This window comes from Equus caballus, chromosome 1, assembly GCF_041296265.1.
Source record: "Equus caballus isolate H_3958 breed thoroughbred chromosome 1, TB-T2T, whole genome shotgun sequence".
Taxonomy (NCBI): domain Eukaryota; kingdom Metazoa; phylum Chordata; class Mammalia; order Perissodactyla; family Equidae; genus Equus; species Equus caballus.
In genome coordinates this window covers 11,309,128-11,324,083 of record NC_091684.1, presented here as the reverse complement: position 1 = coordinate 11,324,083, position 14,956 = coordinate 11,309,128, and the positions used below count along the sequence as shown (strand labels likewise).

General features: G+C 36.7%; 1 protein-coding gene across 14 annotated transcripts in view; it reads left to right on the top strand.

Moving 5' to 3' along the window:
* The window catches only part of PLEKHA1 (pleckstrin homology domain containing A1), a 52,875-nt gene extending 38,126 nt beyond the window's left edge, over positions 1-14,749 (top strand). For 7 of the 14 annotated variants that reach the window (XM_023638019.2, XM_023638015.2, XM_070256411.1 and 4 more), the window contains 5 exons: positions 382-450; positions 6,629-6,693; positions 7,330-7,393; positions 9,605-9,694; positions 12,359-14,749. In XM_023638019.2, coding sequence (XP_023493787.1) covers positions 382-450; positions 6,629-6,693; positions 7,330-7,393; positions 9,605-9,694; positions 12,359-12,670 — 600 coding nt within the window. In that variant the 3' untranslated portion in view covers positions 12,671-14,749. Of the gene's footprint in view, positions 1-381; positions 451-6,628; positions 6,694-7,329; positions 7,394-9,604; positions 9,695-10,938; positions 11,010-12,358 lie in introns of all 14 variants that reach the window. The other 7 variants (XM_070256593.1, XM_023638026.2, XM_070256651.1 and 4 more) reach the window with 2 other exon arrangements.
* Positions 14,750-14,956: the final 207 nt, after the last annotated feature.

The following is a 14,956-nucleotide window of genomic DNA, read 5'->3' as shown; positions in this document are numbered from 1 at the left end:
AAGGATTCACGCAGGAACTCGATGTGGTTTAGTGACATTTCCTGTGCTTGTTCTCGGACTCCTGATAGCATTCACTTTGTGGGGGGGAGGATGGGGAAGTGCTTTTTTTTTTTTTAAACATTTAGAAAAGTAAAAATATGAAACTATATTTAAAAATCATATAATAAAAGCCAAAATCTGGCCACCAAAGTTGAATTAGGAGTTCGAGGCTTGCATAGCAAAAGAGGTGAAGTTTCGTGTGTCTCCTCACTAAGGGAGGGTGGTGAGGTTTTCCAGTGCTTGACATCGCTGACTGTGGGTTCATATCGGAATAATTAAGTGGTTATTAACAGTTGGCATTCTTAGAAACAGAAGTCTTACGTCTGTGTTCATCTCTGGTAGATGAAAAACTGGAAGAGAAGATATTTTCAGTTGGATGAAAACACAATAGGCTACTTCAAATCTGAACTGGTATGTTGCTGTCTCCTAAATGTTGCTTTAAAATGTTTGAGAAGTGTTACGCTGTGGTGATTATATGTATATAACTTCTTGTCCTGTTTTGTATTTTTAAAATAATTAAATCTGGTTTTGAGCAGTATGTATGGTTCAGTTTATTTTCTTGTGATGCTTTTGGTTAATGGTGTTTTTGTTAAATAAATCTTAAATGAAAAGATCATATCTTCAAAGGCATTCCACCTTGAAAGAATTAAGAATATCAGAACCCCTCGGTCTACAAATTTCCTTTAAAGAGCACTGGAGGAGGTGGTAGAAGGAGTTAAGTCTCTGAAAGTCAACATTTAACTCTGTATTTCTGCTTTCTCTTCCCTACCCTCTCTTGACATTTTCTTTTCCTATTTCAGATTGACTTTTCAGTTTCTTCACATGAGACATTTTTGTCCTTTCTGAACGTAGAATCAAAGGTTGAAATTCCCTCTTTGACTTGAGTAACATCCTTATTTAAAATGTTCTCATCATGTGACCCGCTTCCGCAATAGATTGTTGGATAAATTGGATGCAATTCTATACTTTACACGTCTGTTCTGCCTCTGCTTGTTTTCTGGGACTTTTGAGGGTGGCCTATATACTTTATTTGAATGAAGGCACCAGAGCAGCACTGTCCAGTACAACTTCCTACATTGATGGAAATGTTCTGTGTCTGCAGTGGCCGAGTCTACTGGCTACTTGTGGTTGTTGAGTGCTGGAAATATGGCTAGTGTGACTGAAGAGCCTGACTTTATTTAATTTTAAAATTAAAACTGATTGTATTTAATATTTGTTAATTTAAATTTAAATAGTTACACATAGCTAGTGGTTACTACAGCAGAGTACTAGAGAATAGAAAGGGGATAGTTTAAGATTCATCTCAGGTGTCTGTTCTTCTGCGGAGCTTTTGGACTCTGAATTAAGTGCCTTCTCTTTCCACACCATGGTGCCCGATGCCCACTTCTGTCATAATACTGTCCACTGTGTTTTGTAATTGAATTGTGTGCCTGCTTGTCATTCCAGTTAACTTCACGAGCTTCTTGAGAGCAGAGATTCTCTTCTGTACCCTTTTATGAACCTAGCACCTGGGACTTGGTAGATAATAAGTGTTTTTGAATGAATGAAAAATGGCATAACAGAATGGCTAAGGATAGCCATTTTAGCATGGTGGCCTTTCTCAGAGTTCACATTCTAAGGACCTCAATTGGAAGTAGTAGTTACTTGTTTTAAAAAGTACCAGCCTTTGTGTCTCAGACAGTTATACTTCTGCTTGGTTGGTAGGTTGATTCATTGCTTTTAATTAATGCCAGTACTCTTGGGAAGAGTCGTTCACGCAACAGACATTCGTTGAGCTGAGCCCTCTGTGGCCCTGGCGTGCTCTTCTGGGAGCTGGGAATAAGGAGAGCAGTCAGCGATGTTCCGGCCTTCAGGAGCTCAGTTTTGCCAGAGAAACTGACATGTCTCCCTGTCACCTACAGTCATTATAATTAGACAAGAACTGTTATGTTAAAAATTTTGAAAACCTACTTGTGGACATTATGCTATAAAATCTGAGATGAAAGAAACTAAACTTTCATAGTAGGTAAGGAAATTATACTATGTGTATTTAGGAATGTGTTAAGTATTTAGAAAACAGATAGTAAAGCTGAAAACTTTAAATATATTTATAATTATTGACCTTTATCAGTTACCAAGTTGCTTATTCCCCCCTACATGTTACCATTTCTGCAATCTTGGAGTGGCATGGAGCTGCTGCAGTGAAGGCAGTTCAGTAGCAGCTGTGCTGTGGTTGTTGCTTGCGTGCACAGCATCTTTGGGTAAGATCCAGAAGACAGCAACATCAAAACCTATAGAACAGGGTGCTGACAGCTTGGAAGAAAATCTCAGGGACACAGTAGAACATTCTTAAGAAATGCTTCATCACCAGTGCTCTTTTTGGCACAGAAAATGATATGGAGTGAAAAACTGACAGTGATGGCTCCCAGTCAAAAAGTGATTCAGAAGAGCTGGAATCTGGCTGTGAAGTTTTAAGAAACCTTAACCAATTTATTTTGCTTGTATATTTTTATATATACTCAAGAATGATAGATGGTGAAAATTGATGATTGAAGTATAAAAGGCTTTCTTTATAAAACCTTTTGATCATGGAAAAGTTTAAACATAAAGTAAGTAGATAGAATAGTATTCTGAACCCCTATATACCCATCATCCGGATTTCAGAATTATTAACACATGGCTAGTTTGGTTTCTTATGTACCAACACCCACTTCCCCCTTCGTATTTTGAAGCAAATCCTCGACACATTTCATCTATAATTATGTTAGTATGTGTCTCTAAAAGATAAGGATTTAACAATTTTTTCAGTAATTTTAAAGATTTAAGTGCACAGCTGAAAAACTGGAGAAAATATTTGTAATATATGTCAGAGATAAAACATTAATATCCCTAATATATAAAGAATCTTAAAAAATGAGGGGATCCTTCCTCATCCTCTTTACCCTCTTTTCCTCCCATCAGTCACAAACAACTCAGACCTCAATTTTTCAGGTGAGGCAAAGCAGTGTAGGCGTCCATGGTGGTGGGGCAAGGGTGGAAGGAGCTAGAGTGGGCTAGTGTGGACAGTCAGAGCCTAAGCAGGGTGAGGAGGCCGTCCTCTTGGGTTAGGCCAACATGGAGTAGGGACAAGAGGGAGGGCATCCATGTTGGGAGAGGGCGGTGCAGAGATGGGAGAATGAATACATATATACTTATTGATAAAATAAGGAAATATATTAAGGAGAATAGAAGGCAAGTTTCTCACTGTCAAAGAAGTTGGAGTAATAGAAATATAGAAAAGGAGAAAGTTTTTGTATTAGATTGGAATTGTATGTATTGATGTGAACTTTTAACGTATACAGATAGATGTAGAAATAAATATGGATGTAAACGTATTCATGTGTTTACACAGATCTATATGCATCTAAGATACTCGCTAGCTCTGTGCACTGAGAAAACTACCGTTTTCCATTGAAAGAAACCTAGACTTCATGGAGAGATGGCACAGTTCCAAAGCTGAGACAGGAAGAAAAATATAAAACAAGCTTGGAATGTCGTGTTTCAGAAAGCAAGGAAGTGCTCACAGAATGATAGGGACATATCAGAAGGACCCAGAATCCAACTTGAAAACATTCCCCCTTACCAAGTTTGGGGAAATTTGAGTATCAAAATAAGTAATGATGGTAGCAGATTATTGCCTGTTGAATAAAACAGGAATCCGTGAGCTTGTACAGATATGAATGACTGAGTGAGCGAAGGGAAGTACATAGGAACGAGGAATGAGAGATTGCATAGTTTCGAAGTGCCTATCTACAAAGCATATTAAGTACAAAGGGGGAAAAAGTAACTTTACAGCCTGGCGGATAGCCCTTTCATCTGGTGATCAGATGATTAAAGTGAACTTCATTGGTGATGAGATGAGTTAAAATCATTTGCCACCTGTTGGGATAGTGTGAGAAGAAAGCAGCATATCGCTTCTGTGATGGTCCTGCCAAGGATGCATAACCTGAATCTAATAAGGAAACATCAGACACACCCAAATGAGGGACATTCTGCAGAATAACTGCCCTGTAATCTTCAATAGAGTCAAGATTGTGGAAGTCAAGGAAAGAAAAGAGATATGACAAGTAAATGCAGTCTGTGATTGTGAACTGAATTCTTTTCCTGTAATAAAAGACATTTGGGGGACACTTTCCTCATTTTGGTGGTTGTATTGTGATAATTTAAAAGGATGTTTTTGTAGGAAATAACATACTAAAATATCCAGGGTAGTCAGGGCTAGGTCAGCAGCTCACTGTGGAATGGTTGAGGAAAAAAAGTTCTTTGTGCTGTGTTTTCAACCTTTGTCTAAGTTTGTGGTTGGTTCAAAGTTTAAAGAGAGAGAGAGAAAACCTAAGGGAAAATATCTGGTAGAAAAATAAGCAAAAGACATGAATAGACAATTTATTTACAAAGAAATTAAAATGGTCTTTAAACATTTAAAAAGATATTCAGTGTCACTCATAATTAGAGAAACAAATTAAAACTTCACAGAAATATTACTTCTCATCTATCCTGAGAAAGCTGTTGCTAAGAGAAGAGATGGGCAAAGCCTCTCCCCAAGACAACTTAATATAAATGCCATTGTCTAACAAAGGAAGGAGGGCCCCCAGGAGAAGTGGCCGATTTCAGGACTAGGGCAGGGAAAGGACAGGCTGAGCCCAAAAGATCTAGTTGTGACAGAAAATAAGGAAGTGGCTTGCAGAATGGAGGACATGTCAAAAGGAAGCATAAGCCAGCTCAAAGGGGGCTCGCAGTGCCCAAAACTCAGACAATTTGAGCACCAAAATAAATAAGGATAGTAATGGATTATAACCCAGAGCATAAAACAGGTCGTGAATAAATAAACGGAGAAGGAAAAGCATTTCCTTAGAGTAAGATGTCAGCTAATATATGTAGATAAATTGATGGGGTTAGAAAAATCACCGATTAGCAACCGTGGTAGTAATGATGATTTCAGGCAAAAATCTTCAATGTTTGATAAAACCAGTGAGCCAAATTATGATGGGAAACTGGGGACTATAAAGGTTCCAAGTATCTGCCCACAGGATGCTTAATAATGACGAAAGGGAAAAGAGTAACTTCATACTCACTGGCAAACATGACCTTGAGCAGGAGATCAGGGTTAACGCACTAGTAATGGGACAAACCACTGTCATGTGCCCCCTGAGAATGGTGCGCTGAGAAGAAATTATCACGTCTGTGGTTTCCTGCCCAAACTGTATAACCTCAATGTAAGCGAGATTGACATCAGACAAACCCCAATTAAGGGATGTTCTACAAAATATCTGGTCTAGACTCTTTAAAACTCTAAAGGTCTTGAGAGGGAAAGAAAGACTGCAGAACTGTTAGACAGTGAAGGAGACTAAGACATGACACTAAATAGAAGGATGCTTGCAGATTGGATGTGGATCCAAAAATACATAGTTTTTCTTTTGCTGAAAAGGGTACTGCTGAGACAGTTAATGAAATCCGAATCTGGTCTGCAGATCAGAGAGCAGTGTTGCATGATGGTGGAATTCCTGGTTTTCATAACTACTGTGGTTATATAGAGAACATCTTTGTTTTAGAAAGTATCCCCTGAAGTATATAGTAGTAAAGTGCATCGTATCTACAACTTGCCTTCAAGCATTTCAGGAAAAATATATGTAGCCACACCATATTCACCTCTCTGTACACACACACTGGATTAGCAAATGTAAATATTAACATCTTGGAAAACAGGGTGCAGTGTGTACAGAAATTCTTTGTCCTATTTTTGTAAGTCTTTTATCTGAAATCATTTTAAAATGAACTGTTTTGTAGAACTTTAATGAAAAGTTGGTGGTTTTAAAAAAAGTGTTCAGCCACAGTTAAATTTTTTCTTAGTTCTTCATAAAATAATGGTATGTCTTAATCTCACTGTGTCATATTCAGTAAAATACCGTATATGGTATGTCATGCAATGTATAGTATGAATATTATGCTATTAGGAACTAGTTATATTTGTGTCTTATATCTAGTTTTGTAACCTTAGGTGAGGTACTTAACATGTATCATCCCTGTTTCCTCAGGTGAACAATAGTGCATTATTGTAGGGTTGTGGAGGGTTTAAGTGAGCTAACACGTTGAAAACCTAGCAGGTGCCTTGGCAATTAGTAAATTTCACTCAATTTTGTTTGTTAAAATAATGTATTCATATAAAAGTGATATTCTTAAATTTAGCTCAAATAAGCTGGGTATTAAGTACTCTGGTTGCCTTCCATATCAAAATAACATTCCAAGAGAAGAAGTACTCCACTTACAGGGTATGTAGGGGTCCAGTGGGGAACAGTCTGGCGGTTAGTAGCTTTTAATAAGCTATGTTGTCATTAAGGCAAGAAGTGATGTGAATATGGGTTATAGGCAAGTTTCCTTGTCTCAAACCACAGTGTGTATAAAGTTAGATACAGTCTTTGAGCTATTCTGATGTTGGACGGTTCAAGAAGGTACATTTATCTTAGATGTGCTTTAAGAAAGAAGCATACTTTTCACATAGATCTCCAAATAAGACAAGTAACCCTTAAAAGGATCTTAACAATTTGCCCCATGTATCTGTTTGCTTTTTTGCCAGGAAAAGGAACCTCTGCGCGTAATACCACTTAAAGAGGTTCATAAAGTCCAGGAGTGTAAGCAGAGGTAAGTACCAGCTTCCGCTCGGCGCCTGCGCAGCTCGGTGACCCACAGGAGGGCCTTATTTGATTCATGTGCTTACGGATGGTACTTCCTGTGTTACTTTTAGACTCAGTTTTAACTGTTTATAGTTGGGATATGCTAGAACTTTCAAAATCCCCAGATTAAAGTACTGAGATTTTTTTGTTTTATTTGAAAGTTAAAAATTATGAAACAATCTGTAAGCTTATTAATGGAAAGGAAAAAATACAATATGAACAACTTCTATGATATTTGACAAATTGATGTGTTATTAATTTTAGTATTTCGAGGTTGCTGCAGAATAGGGCATTATAAGAAAATGTGTTAACTGTGCCAGTGTTTCTTTGAGCTAACTGATTTCTTCATGGATGAAAACTTTGAATTTTAAACTTATTTTGTGAAGCTTTTCTAAAAATATATATAACTATATAAACTATGTAAAATTTAATGCAAAAATAAATTGAAAAAGATAATTTGGTTTTGTTAAATTGGTATTTTACCTCCACTATTTATTTTCTTATTGACATGTATTTGGTACTGGACATATATTTGGTTCAAATGAAAGAAAAAATATCAAACAATTGCTATTTAAGTACAGTTGGAAATTTTTTTTGTTGACAGTGACATAATGATGAGGGACAACCTCTTTGAAATTGTAACATCATCTCGAACTTTCTATGTGCAGGTAAGATACTTCTTTGGAGATTATAGGTCCTCCTAACAAGAAGTTAATAATTTTAGAGGTTAAATAAGCATAAATAAACTTGTTGCTTATGGGAATAAGCAAAAAATATGACAACTGTAATTCACAACTTAAAAAAATGTTATGTGTGAGATTATTGGTAGGTCATATATTCAGCAAGTAGGGGTATTCTTTGCTATGAATTAGTCAAATAAAATTAAGTAGTATTTGGAGGAAGGGAAATGCTATTTTAACTTAGATGCTAACTTTCAGTGTAGATGATTTTTGCACATGTTTTGAAATTTCTATTATATCGTTTTTGGTAATTTTATAAAAAGGGGGCTCAAATACTCATAATAAAAATCAATAGTAGATCTTATAACATCACTAATGGTAGATAGGCATCCTATATTTAAGTTTAAAATACACTTTTTACCACGTTGAATTATTTAGATTGGAAGTTTTTTTAAAAGAACATTTGTTTTTGTCTTATAAAACTTACATAGGCTTATTGCAAAAAATTTGGAAAATAGAAAAATAGGAGGAAAAGGGTGGTTTATAAAACAGAATCCCACATTCAGGCAACCATTCCTATTTTTTACTGCCTTTTTTAATACATGTTTTTAAACAACAAATGGGGTCATATGAAGTACAGTGTTATACCCTATTTGTTGAATATATTGTGGTCATTTTTTCCACACCATTAAAAATTCTCTGAAAACCTTTTAGAACTGTACCATATTCTTATATGAATGTTCCACTATTAAATTTTCTCTCCACTACTCTGTCATTGATCATTCATTTACATAGTTTTCATACATTTACTGTGATAAATAATGTAGTGGTGAACATTTTTGTGCATAAATTTGCCTGAATTTTTTATTTCTTTAGGTTAAATTTCTATGTCAAAAATAAGTGTCAGCCCACGAACCTTTTTAAACCTTTTATTTTGCCAAATCCATTTCTAGGTTTGTGCTCCTCTTTGCAGTGAATGAAAGTATACCCTGCCTTTGCCTGCTTTGAGTTTTTCCTTTTAAAAAGTCCTCGTTAGTATCGTTGGTTCAAAAGTATTATCAAGGGGTTTAACACTTTTGAACTTCTAGATTCTAGAATCTTGGAGTAAAAGGCAGTATCTTTATACTCCTTTTTGGGTCTTATTTAAACTGGATTAAAGTCATAGTAAGGTTTTTAATTCGCTTTGGAAGGGAAGGTCCTGTCAGGGAATATGATAACTTTGGAATATGACAGCCAACACTTCTTTTAGGATTTAGGGTACTACTGGAAATTATTTCTAGAAAAATAATATGTAAAATGATGTCAAAATGGTTTTTGTGTGTGTAAGATTAGCCCTGAGCTAACATATGCTGCCAATCCTCCTCTTTTTGCTGAGGAAGACTGGCTCTGAGTTAACATCCGTGCCCATCTTCCTGTAGTTTATATGTGGGACGCTTACCCCAACATGGCTTGCCAAGCGGTGCCATGTCTGCACCCGGGATCCGAACCAGTGAACCCCGGGCTGCCAAAACAGAACATGTGCACTTACTCGCTATGCCACTGGGCCATTCCCCCAAACGGTTTTTTAACCACACAATTACATAAATATTCCTGTAGCAGATCCAGACAATAAAGCAGTAGATAGAACAAAATGACATCTTTCTCTGACTTCTTCCTCTCCTTGTTTTCTCTCCAGAAGTATTCACATTAATGCTTTTTGATGTATTTGATCTTAAAACATTAAGTGCCCTGCTTATGAGTCAGTGTAATAACTTACCCAGCAAAACCTGGTTTAAAGAAGTGATTTCTGGGGCCAGCTCTGTGGCCGAGTGGTTAAATTCGTGTGCTCCGCTGCGGCGGCCCAGGGTTCGGATCCTGGGCGGGGATATGGCACTGCTCGTCGGGCCACGTTGAGGTGGCATCCCACATCCCACAACTGGAAGGACCTGCAACTAAGATATACAACTATGTACCAGGGAGGAAGGGGGGTTGGGTAGATAAAGCAGAAAAAAAAAAAAAAAAAGGTTGGCAACAGTTGTTAGCCCAGGTGCCAATCTTTAAAAAAACAAAAAAAACAAGTGATTTCTAAAATCTTTTGGAAACCATTGCCTTAGAATGATTTTGTTGTTGTCACTATAATAACCGAAACAAATACGTTGGATTTATAGAAGAAGGAACTGATTTTGAAGAAAAATGGACTGACTGAGTCCTTCCCTTTAGGCTGATAGCCCTGAAGAGATGCACAGTTGGATTAAAGCCGTCTCGGGCGCCATTGTGGCCCAGCGGGGACCCGGCCGATCAGCGTCTTCGGTATGTTTCCTCTTCTCCGGGGAGCTGCTCCCTTGTGTCCCCCCATTCTGTCAGTTTATTTTCCTTCCTCTCCCCCTAATTCTCCTCGTTTCTTTCTGTATTGAGATTTATTTGCATGTTGACTTTCATACCAATTGGACTTGCAAAAAAATAATGCATTTCTAATTTAATGCTTCCTTGTAGTGTTATGTATACATAACTTTCTGTGCATTGTATCGTCTTAAATGCACAAGCAGGGCAACTAAAGAATGAACGTTTCCTTGCTTTGTTTTAGGAGTCCTTCCTTGTCAGGAGGTCTAGATTTGGTGTGACTTGACCAATTCTTAGTCTGGTGTGTGGCCTGATCACCTAAGGCACCTTGAGTCGCAGTGTTGCAGTTTGTGAACGTCTCAGTTTTCTCTTTACTTCCTTCATTTCAGTTAAGGTCTTTTTAGCTTAATAGTACCATAAGACCATTGAGCAGCTGCAACCTTAAATATGATTCAGTGCTCTCAGTCCATAGTTTCCGTTTCATATTTTCATTCTCGTTTTCTAGTAGGTTAATTTAAAAGGCTGCAGCTTCTATCATAATTGTCTTTGTGATAGTGTGATAATAAAATTGAAACAGTTAAACATACTTGGAAATAGTAAGAAAAATGTTTTTAATTTTTAATTTATCATGTTCAGGTACATCATAGGAATGAGATTTGGCTTTAAAATACTTCAGTCACTGGTCTCTGATCAGAAAATACAAATTCTACTGAGAAATGAAAGACTTTTAAGTGTCTTGAAATGTAACACTTCCATCTGCAGAGTGTAGTCTAATATATGTAGCATGATAGCCTGTCTTGTCTAGAGTCATTGTAAATGCTGGATATTCTATACTTTTGGTATTTTCCTCATAGTAATATTGTCTTTTAATAGTTTCCTGGTAGTAATAACTACAGATCAGTAAAAACAAATCCATCTTTCTCATTTCTTAAGTTGTTCTCCCTGTATCCTTTTTGGAATCTCTCAGAAGTCCCTTTGATAGGGGTTAATTTTGTAACTGCCTTGCTTCATGTGACCTTTTCAGCAGTCAAGTCTGAGACTCTGCATAAACAATGTCTGTTGGGCAGAGGGAGAGCTGGAGAAGGGCGTTTGCGTTTTGTGCTTTGTGGTGGGGCAAATGGACCGTCTAGCTGTACCTATCAGCAGAACTTCCTCTTTTCCTCCCTCTCCCCAGGATGGGTTAACTCTAATCTTAGCTTTGCACTGTGTTCCAGATGCGGCAGGCTAGAAGGCTGTCGAATCCTTGTATACAGAGGTATACATCAAGAACTGGGGACTGCAGCACGTATGTGGGCTCTCACGCAAACGTGCCCTCTTACTAGAGGGCCGGACTTACTCACTACTTACAACTGGTCATAGAAAGTTGAGTTAACCAAACTGCCTTTGCAGTTATCGTAACTGACTCTGTCAACACTAACACAAACTATTTCACTACAGTCATCAAGTTGGATATAAATTTTTTTTTTAAAGATAAGTAATGAAAAAAATAGAACTTTACTAATTGAAAAATTCATATTGTTATCTTCTAAAAATTAATTTATTGAATTGACACAAGAGTTTCAATTTCTATATTTTTTATATTTTGAAAAATTTTAATAGTACACCACTTGAAATGCACCTTTGTTCTAATGATATGTGCGAACTCCTGCATGCATATGCATTGGATACACTACATTACTATGGTTTGCATGGCATTTTAAATCTCAGCTGAGATTTAGCCATCTAATGAGAATCTGTAGTGTTCTGGTAATTTGTAGCACTTTGTTTTCAAAGTCACTAGTATCATAAATGAACACAATATGCTAGGAACCATATGGCAATGCATTTGGAATGGTCATATTTAAGGATATCTTTAGATTTGATTTAGTTAGAAGCAAACTGAAATTAATAGTCAAACTGATAATTATTTTGCCACAGTTTTAGTAAATGATTAAATATGTTCCCTTTGTTTCTTTTAAAATCTTAAGCCATATGTATGCCATACTCAAAACTAAATAAATGCAATTAAATAAAAAGTGAAAAAACTATGCTATTATTGTTTGCAGTGAAATTCAGGGAAGCAAAAACTAAGTTTGTCAGACTGCCACATGAAATAATAGGTTTGAAAAATGTTGAAGCGAAAACTAAGTTTGTCAGACTGCCAGATGAAATAATAGGTTTGAAAAATGTTGAATTCTGCTTAGTAAAGAAATATGGCCTTTCATTTTTACAGTCTGCATTTTCGTTTTTTATCTTTCTGAAATATGTGGGATAATTCCTAGTATAGATTGAGAATATAATCTTAAATAAACTATAAAGCTGGTCGGCCCCCTTTTAAACCCAGTTCAGTTGCCGTTGGAACACTGTATTCCGGCTTAGGCTGACTGAGTCTTCAAAGTGTCAGAGCTGCCAAATTTGGCTTTGGTGACAGAACTGGTTTCTTAGTGGAAATGGTTGTTGGCTTCATTGCTTTAAGCTCACTCCTAAAAATGCATTGCTTTGGGAAGGAACTTGCACATGTATGCTGCATGGCTTGTGCTTCTGCTCTGCGTGCGTGTGTTGTTCTGTTTGTTTTTCAGAGAATAAAGTCTCTCACTGAGTTACTAACCCTGCCGTTAATGATTGACTGTGTCTGACCGCCACCCCTCTTTGCAGGAGCATTCCAGCTGTCCTTCAGAATCCAAATACGCTTTCCGCCCCGCCAGCGCAGCCGCCGCCTCACATTCCGCAGCCTCTCGCAGCAACTCTTTGGTCTCAAGCTTTACCGTGGAGAAGCGAGGATTTTACGAATCTCTTGCCAAGGTCAAGCCAGGGAACTTCAAGGTCCAGACTGTCTCTCCAGGAGAACCAGCTTCCAAAGTGACTGAACAAGCTCTGCTAAAACCTCAAAGTACAAATGGCCCTCAGGAAAAAGACCGTGACCCCGTGGACTTGGACGATGCGAGCCTTCCCGTGAGCGATGTGTAAGGCGGTGCGCGCAGAGCCTGCCCCGCCGCAGCAACTGCTGCGTTTCCTTTCCTGAGGCTTCTAGCCAAAGATGACAAAGAGTAGACTGGTTTAGTGCGTATATTATACTGCCTCTGAGATGTACTCTTTATAAGCTGGTAAACCAAGAATCTAGGGAGTGGCCAAACTAAACGTAATTTCTTTAAAAAAAAAAAAAAAGAAAGAAAACCTAAGTGTCTCAGTATCAACTGTCTGAAGCTTTGTGTTCTCATTCGAGTGATAAAAATGTGTGTGATATTTTTAGTGAATTTGACAGTTTAAATGTTTAACAACTGAAAACATTAAAAATGCTTATTATTTTGGTTGTTTTTAAAATGCTACTATGACTTCCTATTAGATGTTCAATATTTACACATTCTTACTGGTTAATATTATTGAATGAAATATTGCCAGACTAAGATATCTAAACTCATGATGTCTGTGGTGCTGTAAAATTTATACTACGATGTGGACTGTTTTGAAATAACCATTTTCGATGCTCTGGATCTCGAGGTGAGTGGTGAGTTTGAATGGAGGATAGTATTGGACCATTAGTGAGAGTTGTAAGTGTACCAGGGTGGAGAAAAGGGGAAAATTAGAGTTCAAACAACCATATCTTGGACATTTGTTTGAAACGCTTAATCAGGATTTGGCGGCAGTCATTGCTTTATTCCATGAAAATTATTTGGTGTGAAATTTCTGAGAGATCTGGTTTCCTTATCAAAGTTTTGTAAGTAATTCTTTCTTCTATATTTGGATCAGTGAGAAACCTCACGTTTATATGTGAAGACATGCTGCCCTTAGTCATGCGATGGTAGCCTTTACTTTTTGTCACTAATAACCTGTATTCAGGTGCCTATATTTCTTCATCTTCTTTAGGGATGTTATGAGCTCAAAAGTCCTACATGATTGGTTTTAAATGTTGGGATAAAATTAATTTTCAGTGGCATAGTTTAATGTGTTAAATAAGGTATTTTATGTTAGAGATACCAGACTGCTGTCTTTCTGCTGCCTGTGCAATATGTTTTAAAACACAAATTTGAGTATATGTGTAGTCACAGGGATATCATAGATATTTACACCTCTCTAAAAAGTCTTTTATTTCTGGTGTTGAATAACAGACCAGGTAGGGCAAGTACCATTTTTACGGTTCAGTCTTAAACATTTGCTTTAAGAAAATAGTCTTGAATTTCACATGCTGCTATTTTGATGATGTTTTGCTATTTTACAGTACTGTTTGTTTTGAATTCATACTTGTCACTGTTCCTCCTTTTCATTTTCTAAGCTGACTTTTTGTTGGAGGAGAGAGATTTCCTACTACAGAGTGGGGTCCAGAGGTTACTATCTATTCTACTAGGATTATCATAGCATCAGTTTAAAAATCCAAATGCATAAAGAATGCACCACTTCAACTTTTTTACGCATAAGCTAATATTTTAAAAAATCATTTAGATTTTTTCTTTTTTGCAGCTATATTTGAAAATGATAGAATGAAAAGGTTTTAAGTAGTTACCACTTTTCTGCTGATATATCCTATAACGGCTCTTTCGAAAGTTCCTTTTTCATGAACACACCTAAGAAATCTTGTGTAGATGGTTTGAGATATTCAGGAGCCTGATGCTGTTTCTTTGGTACAGCTACTGCATTGCATGTTCGTTTTAACATATTTTGGTATTGATAATTTGATATATTTCATAGTGGCAAAATACTAGCTCTATTTTGGGACTTTTTATAGAACTACCATTGTATTCAATAGCATAGGAAAATGTTCTTGTGATTGTCAGGGTCTCTTAATATTTATCTCAATACTTTTATAATTCTATGAAAATTATTTAATTATTTTAAAACTTATACTTTTCTTGTAAATATGTCACATCTGAATTGTCAAAAATTTACTTTGAACACCTTAATATTTGCTGCATTTTCTTCTGTATATATAACGTCTTCTTTCAGAATGGGAATGTACGTGCGCTTCCCAATGTTTACTTCTGTGTCTGTTATCTTTATATGTCGGACTGGTTGAACACTGTAATGACTTGAGAATAAACTGCTCAAAATTAATTCTAACTTATTTCTCATTTGGTTTGGTTCAGCTCTTGGGTGAACAAGTAAATGGAACTAGTACAAAGTCTGTTTGGTTGATTGACTTGAATTTGCATATTGAAGGACAGACTAATTATTTGGTAACCTTTGAAAGGCCTAACTTGATATGAAATTGCACAAGGAAAGATGAATCTTCCTGGGAAAAAGAGCTTGCTTATTTTGTTT